The sequence below is a fragment of the Parus major genome, chromosome 21 (assembly GCF_001522545.3).
Source record: "Parus major isolate Abel chromosome 21, Parus_major1.1, whole genome shotgun sequence".
Classification (NCBI taxonomy): domain Eukaryota; kingdom Metazoa; phylum Chordata; class Aves; order Passeriformes; family Paridae; genus Parus; species Parus major.
In genome coordinates this window covers 3,592,966-3,609,136 of record NC_031789.1, presented here as the reverse complement: position 1 = coordinate 3,609,136, position 16,171 = coordinate 3,592,966, and the positions used below count along the sequence as shown (strand labels likewise).

General features: G+C 46.2%; 1 protein-coding gene across 6 annotated transcripts in view; it reads left to right on the top strand.

Annotated features, from left to right (window-relative positions):
* Positions 1 to 16,171, top strand: part of CAMTA1 (calmodulin binding transcription activator 1) — a 234,801-nt gene that overhangs the window by 124,338 nt on the left and 94,292 nt on the right. For all 6 annotated transcript variants that reach the window (XM_015648182.2, XM_015648184.3, XM_015648185.2 and 3 more), the window contains one exon: positions 994 to 1,065. In XM_015648182.2, the coding sequence (XP_015503668.1) occupies positions 994 to 1,065 (72 nt within the window). The remainder of the gene's footprint in view (positions 1 to 993; positions 1,066 to 16,171) is intronic.

Here is a 16,171-nt window from a genome sequence, read left to right as displayed (position 1 = left end):
AGGGCAGCTGTTCCCCAACCCTCAGGAGGGATTTAAATGTTAAGCTTTTCTTTGGATTATTTTCTGCAAGGCTTTTTTCCTCCTCTGTTTTTCCTCCCTGCATTTCAGTGTGTAGAATGTACCCTTGACACATTTTAAAAACATTATTAATCTTTGTCATTTGTGTTTTAAAAATAACTCAGTGATAGCAGCCAGTCCTTAAATCCTGTTTAATTCAGGCTGACCTTGTGAGCAGTGATCCTGGGGAGGGGGGACTGCTGCAGCCTCCCATGTGCTCCCTGAGCACGCATGTCCAGCAGCACGAGCACCCCTCTGCACTCAGGATCTTTCTGATTAAAACCAGTTTTATGTGTTTGGGTTGGCACCAGGCTTGGTTTCCAACCAAAAAAGTTTTAATGTTCTGGAAATCTGGGGTTTTTTCCTTGCAGAAAGAATTCCTCAGCTTTGCTGATTTCAGTTAATCAGAGAAGCAGAATTCATTAAAAAAAAAAAAAAAAACCAGAAAAGAAAAGAAACAAACTATATTTTGGCATTTTGCTGTCTAAAATATCTGACAGCAATTTTTTCAGTTTACAAACACAACATTTTCAGTTGAAATACCCAGGAGATAAGCCATGGAAAAAGAAATGAACGTGTTGTATTTGCCAAAAAATAAAATTACGAAGGAGCAGAGATTGAATGGCAGCCCCCAGACCAGCCCTGTCTGTGTCGTGGTGCTGAGCACCACAGGAGCCCCTGTTGGCTCTGGCCACTCCAGGGTGCCACCTTGGCTGGAGGTGGCAGGGCAGGGGCTGTTAGGGAGGGGGTTCTGTGACCTGGAGCAAAGCCTGCAGTGCTTGCACTGGGCTGCCACAATGCTGTGTTGTGTGTCACCAGCCCCACACCAGCGCAGAACAACGTCCTCCATTCGTGTCACACGCTGCCACCCCTTCCCCAGCCCGGCCTCTTGGGATGGCTCCTGCACTAACCTGCTTTCTCTTTTTGTGTCCCCAGTGCCTGTATGGCTGCTATGTCCATTCCTCCATCATCCCCACGTTTCACAGAAGGTGCTACTGGCTTCTGCAGGTAGGATGACAACGAGTTTTCTCTCTGGGGTCACCTGGTGGAGCTGCTGCAGCCACGTTCAGCTGCTGCCGGGGGGTGGGGGGAGTCAGCATCCTGTGTTTTACTGTCTGGGGGATTTTGTTTGTGTGAAAGGGAAATGGGGCTTCTTAGCTGTATGTCTGTTTGGAGGGATTGTATATTTTCTCTAGCAATACGGAGCTGATGCCAGCTCATATGTTCTCTAAACATGGAGTTGGCTCAAGTGAGACTTTCTGGAGGTTTCTGGTTGTGTTGTTCCATCCTGGAGCAAGGCAGGAGCCAGTGAAGCGAATGCTGCACAGACATGCCATGGTGTGGGAGAGATATCAGCCCTGGGCTGTGCTTGACTTTGAGGAGAACCCTGGGGCTGTTTGAATTTGGGGTGAACCTTGGAGCTGGCCCTGCAGTGGATCTGCTTTCCTCCAGTGAGATGTTTAGTCTCCAGGGAGTATTTTGAAGTCACTCAATGATTTTTCTTCTGGCTGTTGTGGGAACAGCAAAGTCCCAGGAGGAGTCAAGCCAAATTTTCCTCTTATTTACACAGGGTTTGGGCAGCTCCCCTGGGGCTGTGGGGGTGTTCGAAGGATCTCATGTGGGAGTTTGCCCTGGGGGTGTTTGCTGACCCCACCTTTGAGGAGCTGTTCACATTCTTGACTGGTTACCATGGTGTACAAAGTGGAAGCAATTTGTTTTCTTTCATTATGAAATGGCATTTGACACATACTATAAAAATATTGTTTTAAAGATGAAACTCCCATGATCCTGAAAACAAACAAGTCTGAGGAAAGTGACATCTGTTTCTAGAAGCAAATGGAAAATAATTTCTGTTTCTCCCTGGTTTTGCAATTGCACTTCCATACTAAAAAAGAAGATACTGCTGCTGTCAGTGGGGCAGGACACAACCCACAGAGGATGGTGCCCACAGCATGGATATAATCAAAGAAAACACGCACCAGATGTCACCCTCCTCTGTGATACTTATGTGTTCTCAGTTCCACATCTGTGGCATATGTGCAAGGAAGGAGGAGATGCTTGGCTGCAGTGGTGGGAGCAGCACTGCACCTCGCAGAGGAGAACTGTGGCTCCTCTGAAAACACAGCATGACTGCATCGATCCTCTTCTCTTATGGGCTACCCAGGCTGTGCTTATCCTCCTCGAGAGCTCCTGGCTCCATAGGTCACCTCCCTTCCTTTTTGAGCTCTGTATTACTTTTTCTTGTTGTGATGTGCTCCCTAGAAGTGCTGCTGGCCCTGGCTGCTGTGGCACTTAGCCAGCATCTCCCTGATGGGTTGCACTGCAGCACTGTAGGATCTCTGAGCTCTTCCCTGGGGTCTGGCTCCTTCACGTTCACAGGGTGTGCATCAATGTTTAGTCATTCTCTTTGCTCTGGTAATCACTTTTTGTCAAGAGGATGGGAAGTACATTTCTTAGAAGCCTATTTATAAAATGTGCTGCAGGATGTCTCACTGTGGCTGTGGTAGACTGGTATTCCTCAACAAGGACACGCTGTGCCTTCGCTGTGGGAGGAAGAGGGGTCTGTGATTCATGGCAGCATCTCCCAGGCATAAACGGGCATCCTTCAGTCATGCGCTCAAGGTTATGCAGCCGGCAGAAAGGAGCTGGCCAAGAATAGATGACGCTTTTCTATCGTCTGCACAGCATTTGTGTTCAGCTCCATGGTGAATTCAGGAGCAGAGTCAGAGAGACAGAAGGTGTTTTGTGCATCTCCTTCAGAAGTTTTCACTTCAACAGCACTGGTAAATGAGTTTGATATTCAAATATAGGTACAGCCAGGGCAATGTGTAACATTAACCTCCAGCAATATGTTTGGCTTTATAGTTCACAGAGGCATATGGATGACTTTCCATTTTTTTGGGGAGATATTCAGCACCTTCCTGGGACTCTCTCTGTGCTCTCTGTGTAGTGTCTGGTCAATGGGGAGTAAATACAATTAGTCTGCAATGCTGGCTATGTTTTATGGAATGATCTTCCTCCAAATCCTATTGTCAAGTTAGGTATCAATTAAAAATCCACACACAATTGTTCTTAATCTTTCCTGCCTCACATTTTCAGCATCAAGGCCAGGACTCAAACAAGCCACGGGGGCTTGCAGCTCTTCTCATGTATTTACATGGCGCCATAGACATTAGTTATATGGTGATGTGTGATTTCTTACTTAAATAACTTCGTGTTGTCATTTTTGATTGGCATGATGTGCCTGCTCCCTGCAGACTGGTCAGAGGGATGAGAAATGAGAACCAGTCATCTGGAGCTCCATGATGCAGTTTTCTGGGTCTCAACTAGAAGTTCTCAGGCTGGCAGCAGAGCCCGTGGTGCTGACAGCTGTGGCTGGGGTCTGCTGTATGGGGCCTTCACCTCCTCTCTCTTCTCAAGGGGTTTCACAATTTTGAGACATTTCAAGCTTTCTTGATAATGGATTTTAAGTGCTGCCCTACTCCAAAGACCTTTAATATTCGTAATAGGTGTTGTAATTGCCAAGTCAGCATTGACATGTTCCTGCCAGACATGGTCCTGACCTGGGCTCTGGCAGCCTCTTTCATGGATGCTCTCTTGGACACTCACTCTTGGGCCTGAATGAAGAAAGCATGCCCAAGGTGGCAGTTTCCTACATTTGGTTCTCATATTTTACTTTTGATTATCTGATCTCTAGAAATATGAGATCATGCTTTGAGTGACACAGGCAGAGAAGAAGATGAGGGTGAGGACATGGGTGGCCTCTTCACAGGTTGCTAGGGAAGACACCTCAATAGAACTTCAGTTTTTATTGTTCTGCATTATCTGTTCCCTTCTGAGAAGATGCAGAGCCCTGGCTGCTCACAGTTCACTGAGCATGGAGCAGAGCTGCTGAAACCTTTTTTGAGATGTGGGTGATGGCAGGTCCCAGGCTCCTGCAGAGGCTTTGGCACAGCTGTAACTCTGAGTGTGTTGGTCTGTCCCTGGCAGGACTCAGGTTGCCCATGTTAGACATTCAGCATAGTACCAGATTTTGTGTCATTGGAAAAAGAAGAAGAAAACCCCCTGTTTGCACTTGTACTGACTAATGGAGAGAAAATGTGGATTCTCAGACACAGACAATTTTCAAACATTGGCACAGCTGAGCAGGGAAATGCAGCATTCCCTTCTGTGTGCTGGAAATTGGCACCCCAGGAACTGAAAATTAATTTGACTGCCAGGCTTCCGGGCAAGCTGCTGCTTGCCAGGGTTACAGAGGCAGGCTTTGCCTTCACCCATGGACTGCCATGGGCCCCTTGCTCACTCCCACTCCTGTGCTGCACAGCTGGAGATGCTGAGCTCCTTGGATGCTCATCGTGTTCCACCTGTAGCAGGAGCTGATGTCTCCTTTAGTGCTGCTGTTCAGGCACTATAGGGATGGGAGGGAATACATATTTTAAAAGTGTTGCCCTTTTTTGTAATTAAGAAGTATATAAATTGTGCTATAGGATTATGCTAAAAACTTGTAAATTTAGACCTCTTGGCCAGTCAAACAAATTAAGACTAACAAGCCTTGGAGAGAGGTATGTCGGCAGAGAGCTGTTTCACATTGCACATGCATAAAGTGCTCACTGAATAATTCAGAACTGGTGCAGAAGAGTGTCAGTGGCACTGTTCTGGCAGGTGAGCCAAGGAAGCAGAGTGGGATGCAGGCTGAGCTAGGCAGGCATGGGGACACACCAGAGCTCCACAGAGCCCCACTGTAAATCCAGTGCTTGCAGTAATTGCTGAAATGTGATAATGCAGTTCTCTGGGAGCCTGGAGGAAAACTGCATTTCATCTTTATTGCTCACACACTCACAGGATGCTCCCAGCAGCCGTGGCAGACGTGGAATACTTTTCTGTAGGGTAGGAAATGGCAGAGGAAGGTCAGGGACATCAGCAGTCATGCCAGGTGAAGTATCCAGGCAGGATGTCTGTCACAGAAGGAGCCAAGTGGGAGATGCTGAAGGGGGCTTTGGTGATGGGCAGTATTTGGGTAGTGGTCTTTAATTACTGTTCCTGCAGTTCTGTGTGCACCAGCTGTGCCTTGCAGAGTATGTGTAAGCATTGATTGAATGTCTAAGGTTTTTGCAATATTCTCTGTTTATTCTGTTTTCTCCTGCATTCTTCCTTCTGATACACTTGAATATTCAGCAGTTTGTTACTATGAATGTCTGCACTGACACTTGATGCCCCGAGTGTATTCCCTTCCTAAAATACATCTTGTCTGAAAGCTGTGGGCAGAAAGTATCGAGACCTAAAAATCATTTAAAATGTTTTACATGACATCTGTCACTGTCCTGCATAAATTTAGTGTTTGTTCCATATTTTTTTGCCTTGGTTTTCCATTATGCCCTAAACAAGAGGAAGCCCTTCCTGTTTCTTTTTGACAGCACCCCATCAGAGTAGCATTTCCCTCTCTGATCACTTGTGCTGCGCTGCGTCAGCAGCATCTCCTGCATCCCTGGCTGGAGCAGCAACAGACAGCTTGAGGATTTGGGGCTTTTTCAACATAAATTGGAAGCATTACAATCTCATAAAATTTCTCAAGACTTTTGCTTAGTAATGGGTTTTTATTTTTCATTTGGGTGAAATAAAAGTGGCTGGGCAATAAAGCACAGAGGATGCTGTGCTGCACATGGGCACTTAGCTGGGTCCTGTGTGTTGGGGGTGGGGTGTGAGCGAGGCCTTGGCACAACGAGCCTGTGCATTTTTGCTAACGGGATTATAAACTGTTGCTGCTATGCTGGCACATTTTCCCGAAGTGTTTTAGCCTGTATGATGAAATTAAGTGGTGTAGAAGTCCAGCAGAGCATGGTGTGTGGTACTGAACCATCACCAGTGTGGCTGCACACCCCAAGCGTGCTCGGGATACAGGTGGGTGTTCCCAGAGCACACTTGTGCAGCAGCTGTGCTTTACCTGCCTCTCCTCCTGTTCCCAGTGCCCTGTGTGCATGTGGAGCTGTGCTGGAGAGGGGACTGTGTGTGGAGAGACCAAACAGCAGCTCCAGGAGAGCAGAATTTTCTTCTGTGTTCATTTAGCTCTGAGCTGCTGCAGCAGAGGTGCTTTTGGTACCAGACTCTGGCAGTCAGTCCTCTTGTGTTATCACTTGGCTTCATGATGCACAAGTATTTTCAGAGGATGAGGAAGTTGTGGATACCCTTTTCATGCTTCCTTAACATGCCTTTGACTTGATCTCTCTGAAGGATGCTCTCTTCTTTCCCTCCTTTCATCTTCTCACCAGCTCTTCTGAAGGCATCGTGCTTGTTGCTGTGTCTCTGCTGACATGCAGTCACTGGAACAGCCGTGTCTCAACACTTCCCATCATGTTTTTCAGGGTTCATTAATGATCTGAAATACTCCTGGAATTGGTGGAGCTGTGCAAAAACTGTTGCTCAGTCCAACTGAAATTCCAAGGGTTCTGTGAACTCTTTTGTAATAATTGTTCAGGTTTCTTTTGTTGTTGTTGTTTGTTTTTTGGGTCATATGCCTAACGTACTGACTCCTGAAAGTGAATTTCAGAGAAACTATGTAAGAGAAGCAAAGGGTCCTGTGCATCATGCTCCCATCCACTCTGTGGAGTGTCACAGAGAGCACAGCTTGTGTGCTGCTGGAGGAAGGACAAACCCTGGGGCCATGTTTGTTGGGACAGCATTTGCAGCCATCCTCACACGCGAGATGTCAAAAATAAATCGGGATGTTGCTTCCATGAAAAACATTTTCTGTGACAGAAATCTACAGTAGATAACACTGAGCTGTAGCTTGGGCTGGACTGTGCCTGTATCTGCCTGGATCCCTGTGAACCAGAGACTCTGCTGGTGGGTGAAGTGGGGCTGGGAGAGCAGCAGCACGAACCCTCTGCTGATGTTCCAGTGAAGGGGAGGCAAAGAGGATTACAAATGAACTTTATGTCAAGGGCTGGAAACGTTTTAGCCGGAGTGCTTTATCTTTTGTAATGTTTTTATAAATTATTTATTAACACACTTGCTGCATTTTCCTGAGAAATTGGGTGGAAGAGCAGAATGTATAGACAGCGGATTATATTCCAGAAGAAAGACGCCTGTGATTAAAAAACAATTTCCAACCCTTTCAAACACATAACTTTATTTTAGACAAGCAGGCTTCTATTTTTGTACCGCTCTCCACCATTTTAAAGAAAATCCCGGATTCGTTCCCTAGATATATGAGGAGACTGACGTTAATGCGAGCAAACTAAAAAGCAGTCAGAGTGCTTTAGTTGTTGCTTAAATAATCTGTTGTCATTTATAGAAGAGATGCATTTCCCAAACTGCTGGGGGATGTGCCTGGGTTGCTGATTGAGAGAAGTTCTGGCAGGAGCGACAGAGAAAAGGCCAAAACGTGTCCAAATCCCACAGAAAGGGAGAGCAGGTTTTGTGCTTTCAGCTCTTGGTGGAAATGATGCCCCATTTGCCCTGGATGCTTGACCCAGGGGAGGGAAAGCATTTGCTCTGTCCCTCCTGGGGGCTGCAGCCCTGCCATGCACCATGACATGGCTGGGGAGCAGCCACAGAGCGGCTTCTGGTGCCTCTCACAGCGTGAACAGGAGCTCCTGCCTTACCTAAAATGGGTGTTGTCCCTGGGGCTGCAGAGAGACCCGGGGTGGGCTGGGGGTGCCTGGGGACCCTGCGAGAAGCCTGCTGTCAGTGGGGAACATCAGCACCTCAGCAGGGACACCAAGAAGTGACACAACTGGAAGCAGGATTACTTTTGCTCCAGTGCCCACCCCTGTGTTCTCCCGGGAAGACCCCTCGGAGCGGGAATGTCATCCCTGTGATTCTGCTCCGGTTCAGGCCAGTGATGCTGTCACCGAGACATCCTCGCGGCAGGGATCGCAGCCATGCGGCAGCACAGCTCAGCTGGAAATGAAATCAAACCACAGGCTCCAACACACTTATTAATATGCTCTGTATACTGAGGATTAGGCTTTTGGTGACACTTAAATTGAATTCTAATGCTATTTTGAAATATATAATATGCTGAATTTACTTCACCTCAGGTTTGAGTTAATGGTTTATTAAATTATGCACTTTGCAGTGGTGAAGTTGTTTCCTGGTGTAGGACACCGAGCCTTGCAGGAGCAATGCAGCGATTCTGCTGAGCTCATCCACATCCTCCCTGGTCAATTATTAGGTCTGCAGGTGTCGGTGAATGTATTATGCCGTTGGCTGGAGTTTCACCCTCGCTGGAGTTATAATTGGGGCTTGAGTTGGGAATTCTGTAGTGAAGCAAATTACAATTTGAGTTTAGAGATCTGGAGTTCGTTCTGGCGTGGGCAGCAGAGGACTTGGAGCAGATGCTGCCAAGGCTGAAGTCTCTCTTTCTAATGCAGGGTATTTTTTCCTTTAATACCCAGTGTTTTGGCCTGCAGTGAGTTACCCTTGTATTTTATCTGTTAAGGAACACTTTTGTAAGTGTTTTGGATAAATCACTTCCCAGGTGCCTGCAGGTTTCAATGCTCTTCCTCCTATCCTGTGCTTTTGTAAGTGTCTTGCTTATTACCCCGGTTGCTTTTATTCTCACAATAATCTTTCATTTCTGAAGGAGTCTCTATTCCCTTTCTATCAACTGCCTGCCTCAGCTGTCACTGATGTCTGAGCTGGGTTAATGAAGCTGTGATGCCTCTTGTGTCTCACTCTGCCTCAGTGGTGTGAAGACTCTCCACCCCTGTCACCTGCATCCTGCCACCTGATCCTACCTGGGATGCATCACTGCATCCCTCTCCACACCCATGGTGATGCTTTGGGTCAGACCAGTGGATGGGAAAGTCTGTTAGATCCATGAATATATATGTGGTGCACTACCCTTAGTGAAGGGCAGGAAAGGTTGTTAAAAAGAGCCCCAAGTTCATGGTCTGCACTATAAAATGCTGTGCTCACCTCTGAGGCTCTGGAAGTGGTGCATAGGGACCACAGCCTTAGTCCTCTGTGAGATCATGCAATGGTCATCTTAGCATATTAATGAAGGGGCAAAAGCCAGACAAGGACCAACCTAAATGGCTTTTGCTTCTGAACAGGTGGTGTTCCTAAGGGGATCATTTTCTGTGTCAAGGAAAAAGTGCACAATTTTTATCACTGTACATTTTTTTCCATTAAACATCAGCTTTTCCTCTGTTCCTCGTGCTGCCGTGGGGCGTGTATCGTACGACTGTCTGCTGGCTCACACTGCTTTTTGGCCATGGGCAGCAAAGAAGGCATGACAGAGTGAAATGGAGGTTGAGGTTTTTATAAGTTTAAGTCTCTGTTAAATTTCTTGTTCCCAGGAAAGTAGATTTCCCAATAATGCAACCAGGACAAAATAAATCTGTTGGATTCAATGTGTCTTCATATTGTTCCCTTTGTCAGATGGCAGACGGGAATGGCTGCTCCTGTTGTCCCCGCAGTAGCTGGTGCTGCCCTGGCCAGAGTGACAGCACACACACCATTGTCCTTCTGCTGAGCTCTCCTGGCACTCACCATCCAGCTGAGCCATCACAGGCACTTGCTGCTGGAGAAGGGAGGCAGGATTTTCACCATTCTTCAATTATCTTTGTGGCACTCTTCAAAACTGGCATCAACAGCTCCGTAATCGCAGTTTTTATTTCTGAATGGAGAACACTGGTGTTTATTCCTTTCTATAACTTAGACTTGAGTCACTTTCTGTAGGGATTTTGCTGTTTTCAAGACACAGCACTGGTGTCTGAGTGTTCTGGGGTGCAAGGACCTTGTCAAGTTGGTTCAGCCAAGCATCTCAGAGTCTTTAAACCCCCACTGACCAGCACAGATGAGCTGTCTCTGGTTTTGTAGTGTCCCCCTACAGATAGTAATGACTTTCTGAAGCATACCAGTCAAATTTAGCTCATCTCATGCTTTTGCATTTCCTGGAGCTGTCCTGCTGGGAATTTGCTTTACATCTAGTATAAAACTTGATAGGAAAAGGAATCCTCACAGAAGATTCATCTCCTCCTTGGCTTGCAGTGGGGAATGGAGCCACATCAATTCTGTCATGAACAGTCTGAGCAAGGTGCAGATCCAGCCCCAGCTCCTCCTGCAGTTCCTGGCACTGGCACAAACAGCTCCAGCATCAAATGCTTTGTTCTTTTGGGTTTATTGAACGATAAATCCATCACCAAAATATGCAGAAAGAAAAATGAATGCAAAATCTCTCAAGGTCAGTGGTTCCACGGAGGAGATGTGACTGCATGGTGTGTCCTGTGACACAGCAGACACACGTGTCATGGGATCAACTCCCAGTCCTGTAGCTCTGTCCTCTTCTAATGAAAAAATAAAGCAAATACATCTTGTAACCTGCTACCTGGGCAGTGCAGCAGTCTGATAAACAGTAATTATAACTATTATGGGATGTCATCTACTCTCTGCCATTTATTGACCTTTTCTTTGGTGTAATTTTCTTCTCAGGGGTCCAGGTAGCTCAATATCCAAGGAATAACTGCCATGTGAGCATCTGGGCAATGCAGCCACTAAGACCTGCTCAAGTGCTGAAAGGTGCTGGATTTTAGACTTGTTTAAAGTTTACATTATAGTGACAAATCTGGAAACCTCTGAGAGAAGAAGTTTTTTTCTGAGTTCACCTTGTAGTTGTTGGGGGAAGAAGAAGTTAAAAGTGTTGGGTGTTGGGATGCTGCTAAAAGAAGTTGACTAAAATAGCTTTTCTGTTTGTAATAGCATTTCAGATCCTAGAGCCTTTTCAAGCTCAAAGTGACCCGAAATCACTTGTACGGTGAGAAACATCGTCCTTCCAGGGAACTAGCCCTTCATTTTTGGGTTTTGTAGAATCAAATAGGAAATCCATTGCAGCTTCAGAAAATAATGGGACCAAGGAGGGGCAGCTCTGAATTTGGGAGAAGAGGCAGTGACACGTTTGGGTTTTAACAACAGTTTGCTGAAATTGTGTGAATTCACATTGTCAGCTAAGAATATCAATTGCTTTAAAATGTTGCCTTCTTCACAGCTTTACTCCTTGTGAAGCAGAGCCAGGCACTGCCTTCAGGCATGGCAAAGGGGAGATAATGTGTCCCCATCCCCATAACCTTCAGACAGAGCATCCCTCCCCTGAGCTCCCCACTGCCCCTTGCAGGGACTGAGGCTGCAATTGCCACCTCCCACTTGGGTTCCATGGGAGGAGGGAGAGGATGTGGAGTGGGCTTGATTAAAAAGTGCTTTTGCTTTTTCTCCTGAAGGATGTTAGCAGTGAAAACTGTACGTGAAATTTACACTCCTCTCATATGATTCTGACTGGTTTTAGTGCACAAATTCTCAGAAGAAAATGTATTCAATAAAAATTTGATGTGGAACTATAGCTCAGCAGAATCTTTTTTAAGAAATCCAGCTCTGGGATATTTATTTTGTATCTAGTTTCAGTTTTAGTGCCTATTCCTCCTGCAGATGCCCTCGTTAGCCTGCTAACAGCTCATGAAGAGTTCAGCCCTCTCCTGCTCTCATCCTGGGCATTCCTGCAGCGCCTGTGGGGAGGGTTTGGGGGGAAGCACAGATGTGTGGAGTGCTACTTAGGGCTGCTGCTGCTGGCTTTTTTCATAAGCAAATCCTGCTTTTTGTTCATGGGGAACACAAGGGCCCAGGGCTCAGTCGAGCAGGGGGCTGAGCCTGAGGTAGGTAAAATGTTGCCAGGCTGGTGGACAGTGATGTGGCCGACAAGAATGTGGTGTGCTTGCTTTCTAACAAGTCTGCTGGGAAGTAGTTTTAGCAGGAAAATTGTGATAAATCTGGATTTATTGTCCTTTGATGCTCACCTTGCAAAAGGAGATGGTTTAGGGGAAGTAAGAAAGGAATCCAGGATGACTACAATGAAAATTGCAAGGTAGAGTCCCCAAAGCATTGCTCCTTGCAGGGGAATAATGTCCCTTTGGGCTTTATCAGGATGTGATCCCAGTATCTGGGATGGGTTAGCATTGGTGTGTAGGGGAGAAGAGACAGAATTCTTTCCAGGCTTTGGAGCAAGTGATAGTGATGAGTGAAATCCTCACTGGCCTCCTAATTTCCAGCCCTTCTTCCAAAAGGTTCCTGTTCCTTTCCCAAAATTGCAGGCGAGCAGCACTTCCTGAGACAGGTTTGTCCCACTGCCCCCTCCCACCTGGTGCTGGGAGCGGTGTCCCAGGGTTGTGGTGCCTGAGAGGACACAGAGTCACTCTTCAAACAGAAATCCCAAAGCTGAATCCTTTGCTCAGTGTTTCAGGGGCACCAGAAATATCTCAAACAGGTTTCTGGTCCACTGCCCCCTGAATCACCGCCTCCTCAATGCATTTTAATGCAAAGCTGGAGCCTCAAGGCAACCAAGAGCTTTTTCCTAAGGTTTAGTGATAAACTCGTGTCTCCTGTGAGTGAGCAATCTGCTGCTTCACCATTTCTTTCAATTTAGAAGGAAGTATACTGAAACCCTCTTGCAAAAACATTTATTGTATCAAGCAAAACTGGAGGGTTTGGGTTCTACTTCTCTCGTAAATTTTTTTTCTTTATTTCTAGTGTTCTTGTATCAGATTTTCACTGGAAAAATACTACCCAGAAGCATAGAAAATGGCATATGGCTCTATGAAATATACCCCCGTCCTAGGATACACCATGTTTTTATTTGGTGACAGTCCAAGATTCAGTGCATGGCCTAAATATTGTGACATCCTATTTTATTTTTGAATTGTTAGATGAACTAGACACTATAGCTCATGGACAACGCTACCATTTTTCCCTGTGGTTTACCCTTTTTCTAGATTACTGTCTCTAAGTTTCAAAATGGAGCAGGATTTCTCCCTGGTTTATAAATTAGGGCCATATTCCAGCAGCACCCAGTAGTGCTGCCATATTTTAGATGGTGTCAGGGTTTCTATTATAAACCTTATTTTTCAGAGGTTTAGAGCTGAGCCATAAAAATTGGCTGTGTGTATGTATAACAGCTGCAGCTCTGCCATGCAGAGAGGGAGCTTGCATGTAGTTCCTGCAAGCAGAACAACCACATTTCCTACATGCATAGAGCTCTGTTTAATTGTATTAAAACTCGGTGTAAGATTGTGCTAGGCTTTTATTTCAAAGTTAATTGCTTGGAAGTCAGGAAGTGCTTCCTTTGGCAGGGCTGGGGGAGAGTTGCCAGAGGGATGCTGGGTCCCAGGGAGTTCTGATCTGTCAGGGCAGGGTCAGGTTTCCTTGAAATAGAGCTGTGAGATAAAACACAGCTTTTCTCAGGGCTGACTAACAGATCTGCTGATTTGTTATCCAGGTTTTTGCGTACCTGGAGTGATTAGCTTACTCACCCAAGTATATCTGGCCCACACAATAAAAATTGGCCATAAATATCTCTGTTCTACCAAAAGACACCCTGAGAACAGACTTGCACCCGGGCTGTAGCTCCGGTAATACCTCCAAGGCTAACGCGGCTGTGAACGTCTGTCATCGGTGGGTTTTCTTACGTTGAGGTATGAGTAAGATACCAACAGCCTCCTTTTAATAGCCCTGCATAATGCTTGCACCTGCTGCAGTATAATTTGCTGCATTTCCACAAATAAGCTGGCTGAAAGGAGTGAAGAATATCATCCCACAGTGCCCTGAGCTCCTGTCAGAGGAGACAAACTGGGGCAGTTTGTGGCCCGGCACCGCGTGCAGCCATCACACAACTGAGGGTGTCTTTCTACTGCAGCTCCAGCAGCCACCAGCACAGGGTGCTTTGGGTTTGCAAACACCAGATAATGAAGGACACAGATTCAAGCTGAATGTCAAAAACAACAACAAAAAAATAAAACCCACACAGTCTGCAAGTCGTTGAGAACCTCGCTGCAGCTAGATGTGTCTTCCGTGACATTTTGGCTCTGGTTGGCTTTCCATCTGCAGGAGTTTTATGTCAGTGTCAGACAGGCCTGTCTTTAAGCTCGTGTTTTTCAGTGTGATAAGACGTTCTGACCTTAAGTGCTGTTGGTCCGTGTTAATTCTCACCTCCAAATTTTGCCTGGTCAGATCTCTCAGGTGCTGTGGTGGAGAGCACGGCACGGCTTGGTTCTGCTTTAAAAGTCTCATTGAATTCCTGCCAGGAGCACATTTTTATCATCTTCTTCCCAAGTGCTCCATGGTATTTCCCATCTGAATTCAAACCTGAGCAGCAGCATTGTGTTGGCTGTGTAAAGGTGTCACGACAGGGCGTGTGGCATTATTGCCATGGGGGTGTTGTGCCACAGCTGACCCTTACTCCACCTCCCTTCAATGTGAACAGAGCTCAGCCACGTTCATGAGTACACCTGCACAGCCTCGTTAATTAATATCATGTTTTACATTCTATTTTAATAAAGCCTTTTCATTACAGAGCTTGTTCCCATGGTAGGATAAATTGAAATTCTTTGCGAAAGCGTTATAATTAAGCTGTAGCGCAATGGGTAGGGATGTGCGTATGGGCACAGATTGAAAGAGGAGAAATTTAGGTTAATGGAGGGAGTTTTTTACTGGGGGGTGGTAGGACAATGGAACTGGTTGCTCAGGGAGATAATGGGTGGCCCAACCCTGGGTGTGTTCAAAGCCAGGCTGGACAGGGATTGGAACATGGCAGCTGACCCTGCCCATGGCAAGGAGCGGGTTGGGACTGGATGGTCTTTAAAGTGCTTGGAGCCTTCCAAGCACTTAACATTCTATGATTCTGTGATTCTGTGTGTCTTGCTTAGGACAAGTGTCTGTCTTAAGTGTCTCAACAGCAGGCAATACCAGCAGGCTGGGACAGTGCTCCTCTGCCTTGTGCCTCAGGGGACTTCTGCCCCCGAGGTACAGTTTCAGCCTCAGGTCATGGAAGATGACCAGGCTGGAGATGGGAAACAACCTCTCCAAGGCAGCAGTTCCCCAGTTTTTGGCTCACTGGACAATTGCAGCTCTCAGCCGTGCCCATGGTGGCTGGGGCAGCAACAGAAAGCAGGTTTCAGTGCTGAGGTTGGTTCTGCAAGTGATTTATTTATCACAGGCTGGAGATGGGGGCTGTTTCCAGGCAGGGATGGAGCAGTGAGGGGTCTGCCACAGGGAGCAACTTCAGAGTGGTTCTTCAGTTTAGTGTAAAATACCAAGAGTGGCAATTCAGGAGGTGAAGTACTTCATTATTTTAGGTCTGTTGTGCCTTCCTCCTGCAGTTTAAAAATCAATACACCTGGTGCATCCACAGCTGTCCATAATGGGGAGAGCTGCTTTGATGAGCACAAGGAAACAGGGGTTCACCGTGGGGTTAGAGCATCCCTGTTCAAGAAATGCAGTTCAGCAAGAGGAGGCAATGAAGTTGTGTCAGAATTACTTGAGAATTTGGGAACAGATTTTTATTTTCTCTTTGACAAAAACTAGGGTTTATAAAAAGAGAGAAAGCCTGTCCAGGAGGGGCAGTTGAGTTCCTGTCGCCAGCCTCAGGGATGCTTATTTACGAGCTGTGCAGCAAGGAAATGGAAATGCTTCATTAGCAAGCAGCAGTGCATGCTAGCTGGAGGAGATCCTAATGGAGTAAATTAGGAGGGAAACATCTGTTGCTTTCTGTTTTGGTTTTAGTGTTCAATCTGGTGCTAATCCTGGCCTTTTGTGACCTTTTTATATGTCCCCTCATCCTAAATATGAGACGTGTTTTGTTCATTAGCTGTGGATGTGTGTTGCACCTTTGAACAGAGTTCATCTCTACCCTTATGGAGAGATTTGTTTCCTTCTTGTTTTCCTTCCTTCCCAAGACCTTGCAGGCAAAATGTTAGAGATGGAGGGAAAGAAGAGGCAGTAAAAGCCTGAGCCAGGCAGAGGAAGATATGTGTATACATGTGCATGGATATATAAGATGCAAAGTTATGCCTTCTTCTACCATTTGTATAATGATTTCATCATTAAAAAATGACACCTTACAACAGAAATTTTAAGTCTTGATGGTTCATACAAAATTCATGGCATGTTCAGGAAAATGTATTTCTCACAGCTACATGTATAAATAGCCAGGTTTGGTGCAAAGAGAGAGGTGGTATGCAGAAATTCCCTTCCTAAATCCTAGTTTTTCCACCAACTGATATTGTAGTGGCAGACACAGATCTGCTCTGCTGCTCCACGAAATCTGAGAAGCTCCCTTGTTAGCAGGGAG